Source organism: Coenobita brevimanus, chromosome 35 (assembly GCF_032717465.1).
Source record: "Coenobita brevimanus isolate Jiangsu-jjx chromosome 35, ASM3271746v2, whole genome shotgun sequence".
NCBI lineage: Eukaryota > Metazoa > Arthropoda > Malacostraca > Decapoda > Coenobitidae > Coenobita > Coenobita brevimanus.
Genome location: NC_136988.1, coordinates 17693676 through 17713318, shown reverse-complemented (window position 1 = coordinate 17713318; position 19643 = coordinate 17693676). Strand labels below are relative to the sequence as shown.

Genomic DNA, 19643 nt, shown 5'->3' with positions numbered 1-19643 from the left:
GCCAGGTCCGGGCCAGGGGTCGGCTGCTGGACTATCCTGGGGGAGACAGCCATCAGGGGATGGCTGTGGCCACTGGCACTGGGGGAGGTCCGACAGCTGCGTCAGGTGGCAGGGGCGGCTCGTTGGCATCAGGGGCTGCGGTCTTGCCTAGTGGAAGAGGCCGTCAGGGGTGGTCTGCGGCCATTCACTCTGGGGGAGTCCGTCAGTGGCTGGTGGCCTTGAGGGAGGGTGCCACAGTGACAAGACACCTGGCCTTGGGATGTCTCGCCCTGTCTGGTTTCTGGCGGGGTACCTGCGGGGGAGCAGTCTCCACTCTCCGTACGGGAGGGGAGGGGAGAGGGGTGCCTCACTCTGCTACAGGAGGGGTGGGCCAAGCAAGCAGCGTCACCCTCACAAGGAACCTTCGGAGTCACGGAGGGGGAGTGATCAGTGGTCTGCTCCCCAACTTGGTGGGCCTGACGGTCCCTGCCGGGGCTCCATGCTGGGGCACGACAGGAAGGTCCGGAGGACGACCCTTTGGCCAGGCAGACCCGGTGGGCACAGCCTAGGCTCCTGCCCGGGGTAGCAGTCGAAGGAGATCTGGTGGATACTCCTCCAGGTGACCACTCATCCCGGGGACTACGGGATGGGGAGGCCTGTGGGGTCTCCTGGTGGGTGCTGCAGGTCCGGTGGACTCTGCCCTCCTGCCGTCGTGGGATGGTGCACCTGGGGGGCGACCGGTGGTCTGCCCCCCCGGTGGTAGATAGGTGGATACTACCCCTGGGCCTGCCGCCCTCCTGGGGAGTTCCAGCAAAGGTCGTCTGGAGGACGTGCCAACGTGCTGGCTCCCGGAGGTGGGTGGCAGAAGGAGGAGAACCAGTGATCACTCCTCCTACAGTAGATCCGGAGGACACTACTGTGCCGCTGCTCCCCTGGCGTATAACAGGACTTAAAAGCTCCGGTGGAGTCTCCTCCTCTTCTAGAGGCAGATCCGGTGGACACTGCGTCTAAGGGCCTGCTTGAGACTTGGCTGTTGCAAGTCCCTCCCTGATTCTGGCGAGTGTTCTCTCCGTCGGAGAGTACAGTATAGTGCAATCAAACTGAATACTGCCTGATGGTCCGGCTGCGTGGAAGAGGGGCGTCGGATCGCGGGGGATATATGTCGTTTCCGCTCGGAGCGCGGAAATACCTCCCCATTGTCTCCTTGTGGGGTGGGGGTTGCCTCCCTGTGCCCTCCTCCTGGGGTGGTGGTGTCTGGCTCATTCCGCTGAGCGGATATTTCAGGTAGTCTGGAAAATAAATCGTTAAGTGGTGCTACGGAGCCTCGATCTTTACCCAGCGAGAATACGGTTCTGGGCGGCCAACTTGTCAATCTCCTTAACTAAGCTCTGGGCACGTATGCTTGTGATGGGGTTATAGAAGAGGCTACTAGGCGACCGATAGGTGGATAAGATTTCAGAGAGTAGTTTAATATGTTTTCCCTGTAGCGACAAAAAACCGCAAATTCGTGACGTGTATGACACTTCAGGGACAAAATAACCTCAGGTGATACCAAAATAATTATTGCATCATGGTTTCCGGAGCCCCAACGATATGATATCAGACACTCATCTGGCGAACGTTTAAAATAATGTCATCGATTATCATGACTGATGTAGTGCATCTTTACTGGAAGATGTTGTTAATGGGCTGTGTGTGGAGACGCCGCAGGTCGCGCCAGTAATAAAAAAAAAAAAAATCTTCCGTATACTGTATGGAGGTTTAATTAGCATTCGAGGAGTATTAAAAGGACATGTTGGGTTTATTTAAATTACGACATGACCTTTATATGTTTTTTAAAAGGCGGGCGAGTGTTTGTTTACAAGTTGTGGTGTGGGTAGTGGAGTGTTGGCAGGCTGAGTGGTGTTGGCCGTGACCCCACTACTGTACTGCCACCACTATATATCAGTCGGGCTCCTATAACCCCAGGCAGCGGCAGGGAGGCGTGTGTGGGCGTGTGGGCGTGATGTGAGGGGGAGGGGCGGCAATATTGAAGAGCCTGGCAGTGGGCTGGCAGACGGGGCGGCGGGGGGAAGATGGCCGACTCCATCAAATATGTAAAGTTAAAGAGAAGTGAGACGTGTGGCTTTGGCTTCTCCATCCTGGGTGGTGCCGGGTCAGAGCTGCCGCCCATCATTTACGACATCATTGAGGGTTCCCCGGCCGCCAACAGCCACCAGGTAACACGGGAAAAGTACTAGCGGCCAGGTAACAGGGCACCCTGGGACATTGTCGTCGCTTTAAATATACGCACATTTCCTTCGCGATTTGATCGTTTTTGACCCTTGGCTTGGTGTTGGCGTGCCTTTTAGACCTAATTGGGCATTTCACAACCACCAGGCACCTAAGAAAAAATTAAATAAGGCCAGGCACCGGGGACTTACAAGACACAGTAATAGCCAATCATATCTACACAGCTTTTACCAGGAATTGATTATTTTCCCCCTACATTTCGGCTCCTGGGTGTTTCTTTTATTTGTCTTGGGTATTTTAGGGATGTGAGAGGATGGGTATGTGGGGCAGAATAGGAAGGACCAGAATATTCCCTATCCTTGTGTTATGATGATTTTAGGAAGATTTTTGTAATTTTGGGATTTGGGATGGTTTTGTAGACATTTCTTGGGTATTTTGGGTAAGCTGTGAGAGGGAAAGAGTATCGGCAGCATGACAGGAAGGACCAGAGTGCGGTGAACCTGCAAGACAGCTCCCATTAACAAATGATGAGAATTTTATGATGGATTATCATTCACAGTTGTAAATTCATGTATGACACTCAGATTCTGCAGAAATAGCATGTGAGGTACTAAAGACTGTATAATTCATTCAGAACACTTATATTCAGCAAAAATAACACGTTACTCAAGAGCTTGAAGTTAGGTTTGTTGATGTTGGCTGTGCCATCCTACAGAGGGCAATGGGTCAACCCAAACCTGAAACTCATTCATCCCAAAATCATTAAGGTTAGTTAGGTTAGGTTAAATTGTTAGGTTTGGCTGAATTGGTTAGGTTATACTGGGTTAGGTTAAGTGGTATTATTTTACAAGTTGCCAGTATGCGGTTTAGGAATATTACCACCGTCAGTGCATAGTATGATACCTAACTCTTAGGTAAGCATTCCACTGCAGCAGGTTAGGTTAGGTTAAGTTAGGTCCAGAAAAATATATTGCACATTCTGGGGGTGTATTGGCAATTTGTAAAAATTTACCTGTTAACCGTGAGCTAGTGGGGATGAATGATAAGTGATGGACTGATTTTAAAGCTGGACCATCCAGGAAGTCCAGCATGGTGGATGGCCACGTGCCATAGTTTGGGTGTAAAACTGCTGATTTCATAGTTGATATCAAAATCACACCTTTCTGCAACTTTTTAAAGCTGTCACATTGATAATTACCTTATACCGGTAGTTTATAGAAAAAAATGCAGTTGTAAATTTTATGTGTGGTAATTCAGCAGTTTCACCTAATGTGCTTTCCATCCCTCTGTTATGTTGGCCTAGTTTATGGAGATTGTTCATGATTCTCCCCCCCCCCTTCCAAATCAGTCTGGGCTTTGGGTTAGATCTGAGCCTTTCTGCGAATTTTGTGTGGGAAATTAATATTTGATGAATTATCGCAGAGTTTTTTGTGCCCAGTATTTTTCCTGTGTGCTTTGAATGGTTTTGAGGCGATTTGTTTGTGGCCACCCCAAACGGGATTGAGGCGTCTGGCAATAGATAGATAGATAGATAGAACTAATTTTTGCTGTGTTACCCGCAGGGTATCATAAAAATCTTGTTTAAACTACAGCATCTCCAAAGTTCAATAAAATCAAAGAGTATAATTAAAACTGTGTGGCAAAATACAGAGTTGGTGGTCATTTACCATATTGGTACATTCAGTAAGAAAATACCTGGCCATGTGGAGAGGATGGAGGGTGAAAGACTGACGAAGAGTTATGTGAGTGAGGTGGAGGGGGGAAGAGAGAGGGGGAGGCCTAGGATGAAATGGAGGGATGGGGTGGAGAGGTACCGGTATATGAGAGAGGGGGGTGTGAGTTGGAAGCGGGGCAGTGAAATGGCGGGGGACAGGGCGACGTGGAGGCGATTTGTTTGTGGCCACCCCGAACAGGATTGAGGGGTCTGGCAATAGATAGATAGATAGATAATTTCAGCATGGATGGTGGGTGTTAGCACCGAAGTAATGACATGTAGAGGTGTATGGCACGTAGGAGGACTACTGGGCCTTGGTAGCAGGCTGTGAAGTCTATGCCCAGAGTTGGTTACTTAAAAAAAAAAAGAAAAAAAATTCTAACCTTTCCAGTTCAGAAAGTGCCCAGTTCAGAGTTTTATTAAATCACTAAGTGCTTATACAAACAAACTAAGAAATATGTCATGTCAGTAAAATGAAAGACGAGGGATAAGAGATTGAATAGGGAGTCTGCCGGAGATCGAGCAGCCTGGAAAGCTGCCACTAGGTAACCAAGGTCAATGCATTTAAGTATGATGGAGCCTTTACAAATGTTACAATGCGATATACTGTATATGTCAGCAGACTGAAGGGGTTAAGGTTTAGCATACTGTATAAGAATACATACACACCAAATGCTTGTTGGCGTATGTGGGCATGAGTGGGAGTTCTGCATCGCTTTAGCCTGTAGAAGTTCTTGCCTGCACCTGCTGAAGTCTAGTGGGGCCACTTTTAGCCATGAATTACAGCGATAAAAAACTCACCCACACCAGCACACATTTGGTGTGGATGCAGCCTGGCGGGTGATAATCAGGTAAAATAATTCTTTGTTAGAGTGATATTCTCCCTTGTATTCCCACTGATAACACTTGGTACTCTTTCTCCCTGCAGCTGACCCCAGGTGACATAATATGGGAGGTGAATGGACAGGAGGTCATCTCTTACACCACTAAAGAAGGTTGGTCCAGTGTGATATAGTTATATATTCAATACACATTTCATTATTGTTTGTTTCTTCTCTTTCTCGTCTTATCTATCCTCTTTTTCCTTCTCTTTTGTCTCATGTTGTCTCTTCTCTTTTCTTTTCTTTTCTGCTCTGTTCTGTTAGACTCTTCTCTTCTTTGCTTTTCTTTTCTCTGTTCTCCCCTCTTTTGTTCTTTTCTCTTTCTTATCTTATATCTCCTCCTTTACCTTTGCTTTTCTCTCTTTTGTTCTTGTCTCTTCTTATTTTCTTTTCTTCTTTTCCCATCTGTTCAGTTAGACTCCTCTTCTTTTCTCGCCTGTCCTCTTTTTTCTTTTCTCCCCTCTCCTCTTGTACTTTCTGTCATCTCCTCTCTTTTGTTTTCTTCCCTTCTCTTGCCATCCCTCTTATAACCACATGCTCCTTCCTTTACCCCACCAGTCCCATTCAAACTCCTTCCATCCCCCTTCTTTGCTCCCCTCCTCACCACATCCTTCCCCCATCAGGCCTCTGTGCAGGGGGATGGAAAGACTTGCGCATACACCTCTTCCTTCATCATATACCTTCCCATTGGGAGTATCAGAGCAACAGTATAATGTATGCCCAAGTGAAAAGCAAATCTTGTTGACTCGTTGATAAAATGCTACTGTCTGCTGTGTGATAGCCTGAAGTAGTCTGCATCATCATTGCATCATCATCATCATTACTTCAGTTTTTATTCCTACACAAAGAGATAAAGTCATTTTTAATATACAGTACAACAGAAATGACAGTGATTAGATGGATGTGTAGCCCATGAATGCAAGACCTGGGGGGGTTGGATTTGCAGTTAGGGAGTTGAGAGGAAAGATGGTACTAGAATGTGTTGGTGTTGTGATGGGGAGGAGTGGATTGGGATGGTTTGGGCATGTGGAGAGGATGGAGGATGACAGTTGGGCACAGAAAGTGAAAAGTATGAGCTTCAGGGGTGGGGTTGCAAGAGGCAGATCGAAAAAGACCTGTGACAAGGTTATAGAGTGTGACCTTGTAGATAGAGAAGTGACTGGGGGGACTGCCGGAACGAGCAGCATGGAGGGCCGCCATTAGGTGACCAAGGCTGATGTATGTTGAGTATGTTGGAGCCTTTATAAACGATACAATAGGAACGAAGATGTCATATCACGTGTCTGATATTAACCATATTTGGTGACATAAATGCTTCATTGCTTTTCACCAGACTAACCCTGACTCCTCTCTCTCCCCGTCTAGTGCTCAACTGCCTGCGCCTCTCATCCTCAGAAGTTACCTTAAAACTGAAAACTGGTGAGTCTGTTTTAACTTGGACCTTGTGTTGGCTGGATGTGTTTGTAGGCAGATTCTTGAACTTTATATCGGATATTTACCACAGGGCAAGATATGGTGATGTTTGGCTTTTTTTTTTTTTTTTTCTTTTTTAACCACTTTAGTAGTACTAGTAGTAGTTGCTCTCATCTGTGTATTAGCTTACCAAACCACAGGAAACTCGTCACTTTCTCTAGGTACTCCCAGCAGTCTTTTGTTGAGGTTTTGTTCAGTAGCTTGTGATACTGAGGTGCATGAAATTTTACATTGTACAATAAAACATCACTGTTGCAAAATAATTGAAGGATGAGGCAAGGCAATAAAGTACTCTTGTAACTACAGTGCCTGTATAATGTTTTTGCCCTCCCTTCCCTTTTTTTATTGTATTCAGCAATATACCACTAAGTCCAAGTAATTTATAGAAAAATTATTTTATTAAGGTTGCATTGTTTCTTATAAAGCCTGTTTGCCAGATACCACTGATTTACTATACCAGTTGTGTACAGTAGACCACATCATTGGCATATATTGAGAACTTTAATCCATTGGAATTTTTCTATGTTTATGGGACTACATTCCAATATATCAGAAAAAGTTTGTTTCATCATCATGTAAATCTGAGACACTTGGTTCTTACTAAGTGCTGGTCCTAAACTACAGTAAATAATGCAGAAAGAACAATATTTTTTTGTTTGTTCTTACAGAAGATGAACAGTGGAAAAAAAAGTCCATACACCAGATTACAGTTGTCCCCTAGTCATGTATGTTATGTCTCTTAACTCCTGTGAATGTGGACCAGATGGATTGCAGGATGTAGATGCCCTTTTCCTTCAGTCCACCATCTTCTTTTCAGGGGATGGGGAGAGAATCAAGGGTCATTTGTAAGGCTGGACAGTGGTGGGGGTTGTCTTAAGCCCCTGAAGCATGATAAATTTTGTAAAGCCGAAAATATTGAAGTTAAAGGTTGGTTGCTCCGTATTGTTAGATTATTAATATGAGTCAAAAGAAAGATAAGGAAGTACAGTTTCTTTAAGATAACTGATAACAGAAAAAAAAAGTCTAGCAGATAAAGGAAAAAAATCTACCATAGTAAAGTTTTGTAATTCCTGTAGTGATGCGTTATTGTACTGTTTTACTTCATGGTTGGAGTGTTCACATTTTGATTTGAATTGGATGTATTTGTAAGTTGCTGATAAATTAACACTTATTTCTTACATGAAGTTTTTTACTGTAAAGTTTGATTTGGTGCCAGATATTGATGAGTATTTTTTGTGCTTCTGGATGAATGGAATGAGCAGTGTCTTATGTGCCAACGAGGCTTCCTAACATCTCGTGTAGTGATTTATTTTAGATACTACACCTCAATATTCACTTGTATGTAACTTGTAAATATCTACAAAGTTTTCATTGTATGTAACTTGTAAATATCTACAAAGCTTTCCTAAGTATATTACAATACAATATGAACCTTTGTTTCTGCCATGGATGCATGTTGATATTTATTTTGGGCTAAATCCAGGTTAAGTTTATTCCACTGAGGATACTTTTTAGAAACCCACTGATTGATCGAGATAGGTAGCCAAATTATGGGGCCTGGTGGAGTAGTGGGTAATTAAGGTGCTCCAATCGGATTGAGCCTGCGCAAGTTTATATCCAAGGGATGGTTGGGGATTAGTGTTCACGTAATGCCACTCATGGATGAGTGAGGCCGGTCACTCTCATTGTAAATATCAGGACCAGGTTGCGTAGCCCTGTACTTTTATGCTCCTCATGGGGTAACGCAGGATTAGATGATGATGATGATGATGAGTTTTCAACCCTTTCAGTGCTTAAATTGGCCATAGTTGAACAAAGCAGTCTTGAAGTAGCCAGAATAATATACTGGTTCTGTATAATGTAATATATCCACAGAAGGTCTATATAAGTAGTCTAGTATGGAAGAGATGCCGTGGACTCCTTGGCTTGTATTCTCTCTGGTTAAGGAAGCTCTGTAACACTTTTTCTTGGGTAAATTATTTTGCTTGCTATACCTTACTCTTCTGTGTTACATAAATTCTTCCAGTATCACCCTCCTTTGCATAAATAATGTGCCGAAGGATATTGGCCAGTCATATCTAAAAATATGTCGCCTAGGAAGAGGCGTCAGGGAGCTTCCTTACGTTTTCGTTTTCGTTTCCGTTTTTAAAGGCTCCAACATGCTTGCATGTGTCGGCCTTGGTCACCTAATGGCGGCTCTCCACGCTGCACAATCCACTGCAGCCTCCCTGTTCAGTCCCTTAACCCTAAAGTCACACTTAATGACCTCGTCCCATGTCTTTCTCGGTCTACCCAATGAGAATATGGGCCAGAGATGCACTGACTCGTATTCTCGTCAGTTAAGGAGCTCCTTAATGCCTCTTCCTTGGCAGTTTATTTTTTGATATGGCTGGTTAATATACTTTTTTTATGTTATTTATCTAGAGTATGGTGATATTTGAAGGATTTATATAACAGAAAAGAGAGTAAGGTATACTGTATTAAGCAAAATAAATTGCTTCGACAAAGGTGCTAGAGAGCTTTCTTAACTCGTTAACTGCTCTGTACAGACTGGGCTGTTCCGAGTGTGACTGCTCAATACAGCCCTGGCTGTGCTGGTGAATTTCGAATACAGTACCTTGGTGACCAAGGCCGACCCATGCAAGCATGTTTGAGCCTTCAAAACTGAAACCGAAAAAGAAAACGAAAACCATACATTCCAATAGGGAATCAGACACTTTGATGTTCATCCATGGCTTTACCAAGGTAAATATTGAGCAAATATTTTGTTACTATATACTTTGGCACGTGTTCTCTCAATTCCTAAGACAAAATTTGGCCTTTGGGAAATTTCATTTTTACCCGCATGTCTGCGCACCACGGACACCTCCAAAAAACCGTTATGCGCAGTTAACGGGTTAACTGATGGAAATACAGGCCCCAGGGTTTTGAAGATTCAGGGTCATACTCCTGTACTCCTTTCACCTTCACTTGGCCCAGATTATCATTTTCAGCATTTTTCATGAATGCCTAATGGTTGAATAAGTCTATACTACACATCTGTATTTGTTTCATAGAACTTCTACATGGCTAGCATGATTTCCTAGTGATAGTCTATTGATACATCTGAAAACACACACACACACACACACACACTTGGTAAGCTGCTGTACTCACGCAGTTGCAAGCGCTGGTTCGAATCCTCGCAATATTTCATTTGGGTGCCACCGCTCGCTGGTGCAGTGGTAACGTTCCCGCTTGCCAACTGGTGGACGGGAGTTCGCGCCTCGCTCAGGTTGCGAAAAGTTTCACTGACGAAGTGGGTGGTTACTGTCCCCCTTGAGCAAGGGGACGGGTGTGTGCTTGTGTGAAGGTCACAGCCTTGCCCTTAGATCGGACTATATGAGCTCTCAGCTCCCTACCGGGAGGGTAAAAGCTGACGATCACGACCATCAAGTGATCCTGACCGACCCGGTGAATTACACACACACACACATATCTGTGTCCTATTGGAAAAAGTGATCATGTGGTCATTGAGTTCCAGATGATAACAGGGAACGTGGAGCCAAGAGATGAGCTTTATAGGCAGGAAAGGTACAACTTTGGGAAAGCAAACTTTACAGGATTGAGAAAATTTTTCAAAAATGCATATTGGAGAAAATTCAGAGAAACAAGAGAGATACAGAGGAAGTGGGATATTTTTCTAGGCTTCTGTAATTCGGGAGTGGAAAAATTTGTGCTAAGAGTAAGGGGGAAAGAGAACAGAAAAAAGGAGTGGTTTAATAGAAGGTGTATGATAGCAAAAAAAAGAGAGAGATAAGGCGTGGAACAATTGGAGAAAGAGAGGTAACAACAGAACAAAGGAAGAATGTAAAAGAACTAGAAATTATTACACAAGAATACGTAGAGAGGAAGAAAGGAATTTTGAAAAAGGTATATTCTATCCATCCATCATCCAATCCTACGTTGCCCCATGAGGAGCGTAGGAGCCCGGGGCTAGGCAGTTGGTCCTGACATTTAAGACGAGAGTGACCAACCTCACTTATCCCTGAGTGGCATTACGTGAGCAATAAACCCCAACCACCCCTTGGATATAAACCTTCACTGGCTCAATCCGATTGGAGCACAATAATTACCCACTGAAAAAGGAATAATAGATAAATATAAGGATGAACCCAAACTGTTTTATAGATATGTCAGTGGCAAACTGAAACAAAAGGAAGGAATCATTAAACTGAAAGTAGAAGGAGAGGTCTCTAAAGATGTGGCAATGCAAGCAGAAATAATGAACAAATGTTTCCAGTCAGTTTTCACTAATGAAAGTAAGTTTGTGGAAGGGGAGGGAGTGACTAGAAATGTAGTGATAAAAGATATAAAAGTGGAAGTACAGGAAGTGTATAAATTATTGGAAACTCAAGATGTAAGGAAAGCCCCACGACCAGATGGAATCTCTAATTGGGTACTGAAGGAATGCAGAAAACATCTGGCGGATAACATTCACAGTTTAATTGTGTGTTCTCTGGAAGAGGGGAAAGTCCCTCAAGAATGGAAGAGGGCAAATGTGGTACCAATTTATAAGGGGGGAAACAAGGAAGAACCCCTGAATTATAGACCAGTGTCCTTTATCAGCATGGTCGCAAAATTATGCGAAGGAATTCTGAAAGACAAATGGATAAAATATCTGGAAGAGATGAATATTTTGGCTGATAGTTAGTTTGGATTTAGAAGTGGAAGGTCATGTGTGTCCAACTTGTTGAGGTTTTACTCAAGAGCGATTGATGTGCTACAGGAGAGAGATGGTTGGGTGGATTGTGTGTATTTAGATTTGGAGAAGGCCTTCGACAAGGTACCCCATAAGAGACTAATGTGGAAACTAGAGTATATAGGAGGACTGAAGGGAAACCTCCTGGAATGTATGAGAGACTTTTTGAGAGACAGACAAATGAGGACAGTAATAAAGGATAGGATGTCTGGATGGAGGGAAGTAGCAAGTGGAGTCCCCCAAGGCTCGGTGTTGGCTCCAGTAATGTTCCTGATTTATGTAAATGATATGGTAGATGGAGTGAACAGTTATGCAAATCTGTTTGCTGATGATGCATAGATCTTGAGGAAGGTAGAGGTTGAGGAGGATTGTAAAATGCTGCAGGAGAATCTGGATAGGATACACAAATGGAGCCGGACGTGGGAAATGAAATTCAATGCAAAGAAATGTAAAATATTGGAAATGGGTAAAAGTACCAAGAGGCCATCATTGAATTATTTGATGGGTAATGAACCAATCACAAAAGCAAGAGAAGAGAAAGATTTGGGAGTGCTGGTCCAGGATAGTTTGTCACCTGAAAAACACATTAACAAGGCAGTTAGAGAGACATATAAACTCCTGACTAATATAAGAGTAGCTTTTCATTATATGGATGAGGAGATGATGAAAAAATTGATAGTGGCCATGATTTGCCCCAGGTTAGAATATGCAGCGGTGGTGTGGTCCCCACACAAAAAGAAAGATATAAATAAGATTGAGAGAATACAAAGAACAGCAACCAAAATGGTCCCCAGTCTGTCTTATGTGTTGTATAGAGAGAGGTTGGAAAAGCTGGATTTGCCTTCCTTAGAAGAAAGGAGAAAGAGAGGAGACATGATTGCAGTGTTCAGGACCATGGTGGGAGTAGATAAAATTCACAAAGAAGACCTGTTTTTATGGGATAAGAGAGTAACAAGAGGACACGGAATGAAACTCAGGAAACCAAACTGCTAGAAGGATATCAAGAAATATAGTTTTCCTTATAGATGTATAGACCTGTGGAATAGTCTGGACAAAGAGATCGTCCATTCTAAAAACTTAAACGAGTTTAAAGCTAAATTTGACTTACTGAGAAACAGAGACGTGACCCCCGGAGCGTAGCTCATTTCCTGTATATCACAATTAGGTAATTCAGTTAGGTAAATACACACACACACACACACACACACACACACACACACACACACACACACACACACACACACACATTTGTTTAGAGAAGAGAAACACACTTCATTGAAAGGGATCATATTAGCATAATGTACATCAATAACACACAAGATGATATGGAGGTGTAAGGTGCAGAATAAATCACTAAGGCGGAGGTGTTTCACAGTCTTAGAATAGGTCTTTTAGTTTCTCGCTTCATAGTTCGCATATGGTAGAAGAGTCACTTTGCATCATTTATAACTCCTTCTGTACAGGAGATCTTGCTAAACCTGAACAGAATTATATAGTAGTTGCAACCCCAGGCTTATCTAGACGTGAAACCTGTGTACTGCAGGCTGATGTATCTCCATCTCCATCTCCATCTCCATCCTCCTTTCATGGGGTAGGGAGGGAGTTGAGGAATGTTGATATAACCAGACAATGGAGCCAGCCAGTTTTATTAGTGTCATTGTGAAAAAACACCCCTCTTCAACACCATATGGGATCAGCAGGAGTAAAATGATAATCATTGTACTGAAGGAGTTAATTCTGCATGTTTGGTATTGATATGTGACTTGTGATAGTGTTATGTTGTTATAATTTTTGTGATGTCATGCGCTTACTTGTGGAGTGGCTGAAGGTTGTGTGTAGGGTGAGTGTGCTGGTGTTTTGTGAGTGTATGGGTGTAATGTGAGTGTGATGGTGTAGTGTAAGGGTAGTAAGATTGTAATGGTGTACAGTAGTGATGAAAGAGTGTTGTTGTGTAATATGTATTATGGTGATGTGGAGGAGTGTTTGGTGGAGTGGGTATACCTGGTGTGGTGGTGTAGTGAGTAATGTGGTGGTGTTGTCAGATGGTGGAGTGCAGGAGCGAGTGCGTCAGTACCTGGCTCGGCCGCACAACCCTGAGGTGCTGCGAGGGGCCATCACCCAGGATGACCTGGCTGGGGTGAGGCACATCAAGGCCAAGCGGTCCTCTCGCACGCCCCCAGAACCTTCCTCGCGGTCGCCCCCATCCCTGCCCAGCCCCACCCTGTCTGATGCATCGGATCGCTGCTCCCTGGGACGTGCCGAGAATGGGGTGCAGGAGGACATGTCCCCCAAAGAGTGTCGCAGCAATGGCAGCGCCGCGCCCGCCTCTGAGGCATACCTCATGACAGGTGACCTTATCCTGAACCTGTCGCGGACTCCCCACAGCCCTGCTTGGCTCCCCCAGCAGCGCACAGTGGATGACCTGCGTAAGTCTGGCAGCGCCAGCGTGCCCACCAGTCCCAACGAGGTGATCGGCTGCGGGGGGAGGCTGGCACGGCCTCACGTGGGGAGTCCGCACAGTCTGTGTTCCCCCGTGTGTGATAACAACGCTACCAGTGTGCAGTTTACTTACCCGCCGACATCGGCCGCCGTTAGGATATCAAAGTCCGATGACCAGCTCCAGTACCGCAAGGACCTGATGTGTGCCGTTAACATAGAGCTTGAGGATGATGTGACATCCTCACTTAACACTCTGCTAGATACCTGTGATAACCCCTCCCCCTCCCCCACTCACCCGTGTGCACCCTCCCAGGACGAACCCCGTGACAATAGGATAGTGTGGAGCTTCAATGCACCCCCCACCACTTCCTCCCCCCCGGACAGCATGCGGTCCAGCCACGACTCGGACAGTCCGCTGATCCGGTCGCCCTCCCCCACGTCCCCCCAGTCCCCCACATCATCCATGCAGTACTCCTGCAGTGGGGTGTATGACAAGATGTGCAGCGGCCGGGATTCCCTTGGCAGTTCTAACCGCTCAGAGAATGTGCTCTCTAACAGCTCCAGCCTGACCAGCCCAGACACAGATGTGCCGGATGAGCTGGAGTGGGACGACACCACCCCTACCTATGGCCATGGAGGGGCCGGCCGGGACCTGCTGCCCAATGGCCACGGCGCGGGGGACCGGGTGCGGGTGCGGCGCCAGGACGACAACCGCATCGTCATCAAGGTGGAGGGCCCTGAGGGCAGGCCGCGCCCCCAACAGCTAAGCAGGGACAAGGAGCCACCCCTGGAGGGTGGGGGCGAGACCGGCCGAGACCCAGACCTGACCCCCACCAACACCCGGCCCCCCACGCCTGGTTCAGGCACGCTGTCCCCCGACACCCTGGCCTACCAGGAGCTGCGGGAGTCTGAGGATGAAATTACCTGTCTTTCAGAGGAGGACGGGGGCAGTCGGTCCGGGCGCACCCCCACCACTGCCTCACCCCCGCTGAGCGAGGACGAGTCGGACATCGACTCACTCCACAGCTTCCACTACAGCCCCAAGGCCGTTGACATACCATCGGCGGTCAGGCTGGCAAAGAGGCTTATCTCACTCGATGGATTCAAGAAGACTGATGTCTCCAGGCACCTCTCTAAGAAGTAAGCCACCTCTTTTGTATCAATATTATATGCTTTTAACTTAATAATCAACAGATTATCTGGCAGGTAATATGAAGCACACCTGGAAAAAAAACTATGTTTAATTGGTTAGTCTTGTGAGGTAGAGCCAGGATTTCACTGTCTTGACCGGTGAGTGAATGAATGTCTGACCCATTTCACTGGGCATGCTCTTGAAAGTTCTCACTGTGATGCATTTTCTCTCCTTGTTTCCTGGACTTTACTTCACCCAGTTTGTAAATAAAAAGAGGTAATGATTATGATGATGATGATGATAAATTCTGTAGGTAAAAATTATAGTCATGGAGGGTATAAGTTGGAGTGACCATGTTGAGATGACGGGGAATAAGAGACTGACTGGGAGAGTGTATGAGAGTGAGGTAGAGGGGTAGAGGGGGAGGGGGAGATAGAGGATGAGAAGGAAGGATGGACTAGAGAGGTATATGAGGGAGGAAGTGTGCGTTTGAGATAGGACAGCTTGATGACAGAGGACAGGGGTGACATGGAGGCAGTTTGTTTGTGGCCAACCCTTACAGGATTAAGGGATCTGACCGTATACAGTATAATAGATAGATGGAAGGAATACTGTATTGTGACTAGCTTTATAGTGGTTCATGAGTTTGAGTCCATTTTATAACAGTGTGACCCAAGTTTGATGCCAAAGTTAACAGAAGAGTTGAATTACAGTAGATCCTCATTTTGCATGGTTAATGTATCTGTCAAAATTCTGTCTGTCTATAGCCAGATGCCATAATCCCTTAAGGGGTGGCTGTTTGTCTTAGAGTTAGTTGTTTTATGGGGAGGGACACTAACCCTCCGCCAACCCACTTGCTGACACGTAAGGAACACGTGTGGATTGGTTATATGGTTACCACCCAATGATGTAAATGGTTTCCTGGCTTACAGGAAACCATTAGGCTTGTCACTCAGTGTAAAGCTGCATGAAAAGGAAAGACGAGTAATAAAAAGTGACAGGAAAGATGGAAGAAATAGGAAGAGAGGAGGGCAGACACAGAAAAAAATGATAAAGGTGAAGGAGGAAGTAGGCAGTACTACAATCAAGTGAGTGAATGATGGTCACCACCATCTGCCACAAATTTGTCAGAATTGCGGCACAGATTTAATCATGGTAGTTGATCCCTAAGCTCCATTGGTATGTGGCTGATGTAGGAATGAAGATCCTAAAATTTTCCTAAAGCCCTCCTTGCCCACTTGAGAAGTGTAGCTACACCACCATACATGCACAAATACGCACTGATCATCATTAGGTATTAGAAATACTGTAGTGAATGTTTGTTGGTCAGTAATGGTACTTTTTCTGCACAAAATGTGTTGGTCACCTCACAGAGTAGGTTTGGGGTAGAAGTAGATAATGCCACATGAGCATGTTTTGTTTAATTGGAAGGCATGTTTAGTAATATTCTTTTTTAGGGGGTTTGTGTCATGTTTGGCCACCCTTTTTGAGATTAAGACTTATCACTATAGTAGATAGATAGATCACATTTTTACCTTATGTTGCTGATAATTGATGGATTAGATGTAGCTGGGGTACGTATACTCCATCATTGTAAGAAATTGTCCTTAAGCTGAATAAAATAGTTTGGAGGTGGCAGAAGGAGGCCAGTAGAAAACATCTGTGCATTCAGGGGAACTTAACATTTTTGGTAGGATGATGTCATACTCTAATTTACTGTTGTTGCCTCCGGATCATTTCTTTCAGTTTAGGGGAAGTCTTTTATAGTGAATGAGTTAGGAATGACCGTATTCAATTCCTCTAGTTTCAAAGTCCCTCCCTATGCATTAGTTTTGTCAGGGTAGCAAGTACAGAATAACATAATTGTAGTGTAGGGATTACACCACTCATCTTTGTTTAGTTGCCCTTTTCTCCGTCTATACAATATTTGGTACCTTTCCACCCCACAGATTTCTCTCTCTCTCTCTCTCTCTCTCTCTCTCTCTCATTCTTCCTGTAATAATGATTGATAGATATTAGAAGTATTAAATGTAAGTGTCAGAATATCTGGTCAAATTTAGATATGTATTAAAAGTAAGGGTAAGTAAATGCCTAATAATTTATAGTTCTTTCACCTTAACTTGGCACAGAGGCTTGTCCTTTTGCAGCTTAATTCACATAGCTGAATAACAGGAAAAGGCAGTGCTGTGGCCGTATATCCTTTCCATAACTCATCTTCGTGGCTGTATCGTATTCTAATTCTAATCTGCTACTACAACTTGGCATTCAAAAAGGAGAGATGGCAGTTTGAGTCCAAGTTAAGTAAAAAAAGATTATAGTGATTCCAGCACTTTTCAGGGGAAAATGTTTATAGTACATAGCGGTATATGTATTTTTTTCTAATGCAGAATTTATATATGTGTACTTAGTCTTTTTTTTTTTTTATTATTGTAATTATTTTTTGTTGTACCTTTTTTTCTAATACAGCTGCCACCAGGGGTAATCTTACTGTTATTGAGCTTCAGGTTAATGTCTGGCTGATGTAACATAATTGGAAAAAGGTACTGTGTTTCTTAAGAAGTCTCCGTATTGAATCACTGCCTGACTTTTATTTGTTAACTGTATTTATTTATTTATTTGTGTATTTGTCTTATTTATATAATGTGGTAAGTGGGAGTAGCCATTATCCGCCAACTTGATGTAGTGCCTCTTTAGGATGACTACACTTGGGTGATGAGCCAAATGATTACTTTAAACCAGGAAATCATGTACTACATTGGGTGGTAACCATGTTGTGAAATACCTGGTAGTTTAGTGAGATGAACTGTACACGTGCTCATGGTTATGCTTGTGAGGTAGAGTTGGGGTTCCAAGGGCTTGAATGATGAATGAATGTTTGGCCCATTTTCATTAGCTATGCTTTTGGTTAGTTTTCTGTTTCATGTTTTTCCTTTTCCTTGCATTCTGGACCCTAACTCACCTCACTTTTTGGTGGGAAAATGAGGCTGGATGATGATGATGATGATGATGTCAATGATGATGATGATGATAATGACAGTGATGATGAGGATTATTATTTTTTTCTTGTTAACACCTGATGGTATAGTGGTTAGAATGCCTAGGTGGAGTGACAGTGTAGCTATGTTCGTAATTTTAATCCCCAAGAGGTGACTAGAGGTTTAGTGGTCTGGTAATACCACAGAGGAAGTGTGTCGGTCATCCACCCTTAATCCCTTCAATCCACGGACATCGTTTTAATCTTTCTTATTATTTCTGGGTGATTTTGTTAACCTTAGAAGGGATGTCAATTACTGATGGGTTCAGTGAAGACTGTAACTAACCCCTCCTGTTTAAAAAGCCCTGGATGAGATAATTACAATCATCAGATGATGGTAAGAATTATTTTAAGACTCTGTACATCACTGGATTAAAGGGATTGGTAGTAGTAATAGTAGTAACAGCAGTAATAGTAGTAGCAGTTGTGGTAGTAGTAGCAATAGTGGTAGTAGTAGTAGTAATTGTAGTCCTGAGTTGATCTTAAACTTAAACTTGGTGGACTGCGGGCTGAAGGTGATTTTTCTCTGCAGTTCAGCATCCTCCTTTTGAGAGAGAGGAAGGAATGGGATGTTTGTATAACCAGTAAGAGGAGTTGCTCAGTTAAATCAGTGTCACAACATAAAGGCATCCCTCTCCATCACTGAAAAGAGTAATTATACTGGACTTTTTTTTTTTTTTCCCATGTGGAGAGGATGGAGAATGACTGACTAGGAAAATGTATGTGAGTGAGGTTGAAGGTGGAAGGTGAAGGGGGAGACTGAGGATGAAATGGAGGGATGGGGTGGAGGGGTATTCAAAGAGGAGGGTGTGAGTTTCGGAGAGGGCAGCCAGATGTTAGAGGACAGGGGGACATGAGATGATTAATTTGTGACCACCTCTCACAGGCCTAAAGCATCTGGTGATAGGTAGGTAGATAGATGGATAGATATATAGATAGTTAGTCATAGAAGCCTGAGAAAGTTATTGCTATGAGGAGAAATCATGGATGGCATGATGGTTGTGATGTCAGGTCAGAGTGAACCTAGCAGTATTTGTTTCACTTCCATCACATCCTTTGCATTTCATTCTTGCTGTCTCCATTATATTCAGCTTGAGGTAGATATAGTCAGTATATTTTCATCTGATGAAACTGTAACCTCTTTCAGTGTAGTTTTTGGCCATCTGTAGTCAGATTAGAGGGTTGATTTGACTATAAACCAAGGAGTCACTTTCCTACCTCATAACTGAAACTCTGAATTTTGTACAACCATCACTCGGCACCATGTGCAATTTCTGTGAGTAACCAAGTTGGGTGGGTGGAAAGGTGGGTTAGTGGGTGGGTGGATAATGGTGAAAGCAAACCAGCTATAGTAAATTTTGTACCATGTTCCTGTAGCAACGAGTTCAGTCGGGCGGTGGCAGAGGAGTACCTGAACTACTTTGACTTCCGTGGTGACACCCTGGACATGGCGCTGAGGAAGTTTCTGGACAAGTTCTGCTTGACGGGGGAGACACAGGAACGAGAGAGGGTCCTGGTGCACTTCTCACAGCGCTTCCTTAACTGCAACCCAGGCACATTTAATTCTCAGGGTGTGTTTAATGTATTTTTCTCAGTCTTTCTCAGGGTGTATGTTTAGTGTGTCTGTCTCTCTCAGGGTATTTTTAGTATGTCCCTCTCTCTGACTTTCTCAGGGTGTTTTTAGTGTGTATATCTGTCTTTCTTAAGGTGCATTTAGTGTGTCTGTGTCTCTCTTTCTCAGGGTGCATTTAGAGTGTTTATCTCTCTTTCTTAGGCTGTGTTTAGTGTGTCTGTCTCTCTCAGGGTATTTTAAGTATGCCACTCTCTCTGACTTTCTCAGGGTGCCTTTAGTGTGTGTCTTTGTCTTTCTCAAGGTGCATATAGTGTGTGTCTCTCTCTTTCTCAGGGTGAATTTAGTTTGCTTATCTGTCTTTCTGAGTGTTTGTTTAGTGTGTGTGTCTAATTTTAATGTATGTGGGTGAGGTGGAGGGGGTGAGAGGGAGGGGGAGGCTGAGGAT

At 44.2% G+C, this 19643-nt stretch overlaps 1 protein-coding gene across 2 annotated transcripts in view; it reads left to right on the top strand.

Moving 5' to 3' along the window:
* The first annotated feature begins 2054 nt into the window (after positions 1–2054).
* The window catches only part of Efa6 (Exchange factor for Arf 6), a 74018-nt gene continuing 56429 nt past the window's right edge, over positions 2055–19643 (top strand). Inside the window, exons 1-6 of one of the 2 annotated variants that reach the window (XM_080269636.1) lie at positions 2055–2198; positions 4854–4920; positions 6172–6225; positions 13063–13368; positions 14395–14599; positions 19003–19196. In XM_080269636.1, the coding sequence (XP_080125762.1) occupies positions 2055–2198; positions 4854–4920; positions 6172–6225; positions 13063–13368; positions 14395–14599; positions 19003–19196 (970 nt within the window). Of the gene's footprint in view, positions 2199–4853; positions 4921–6171; positions 6226–13062; positions 14600–19002; positions 19197–19643 lie in introns of both variants that reach the window. The other variant, XM_080269635.1, reaches the window with a different exon arrangement.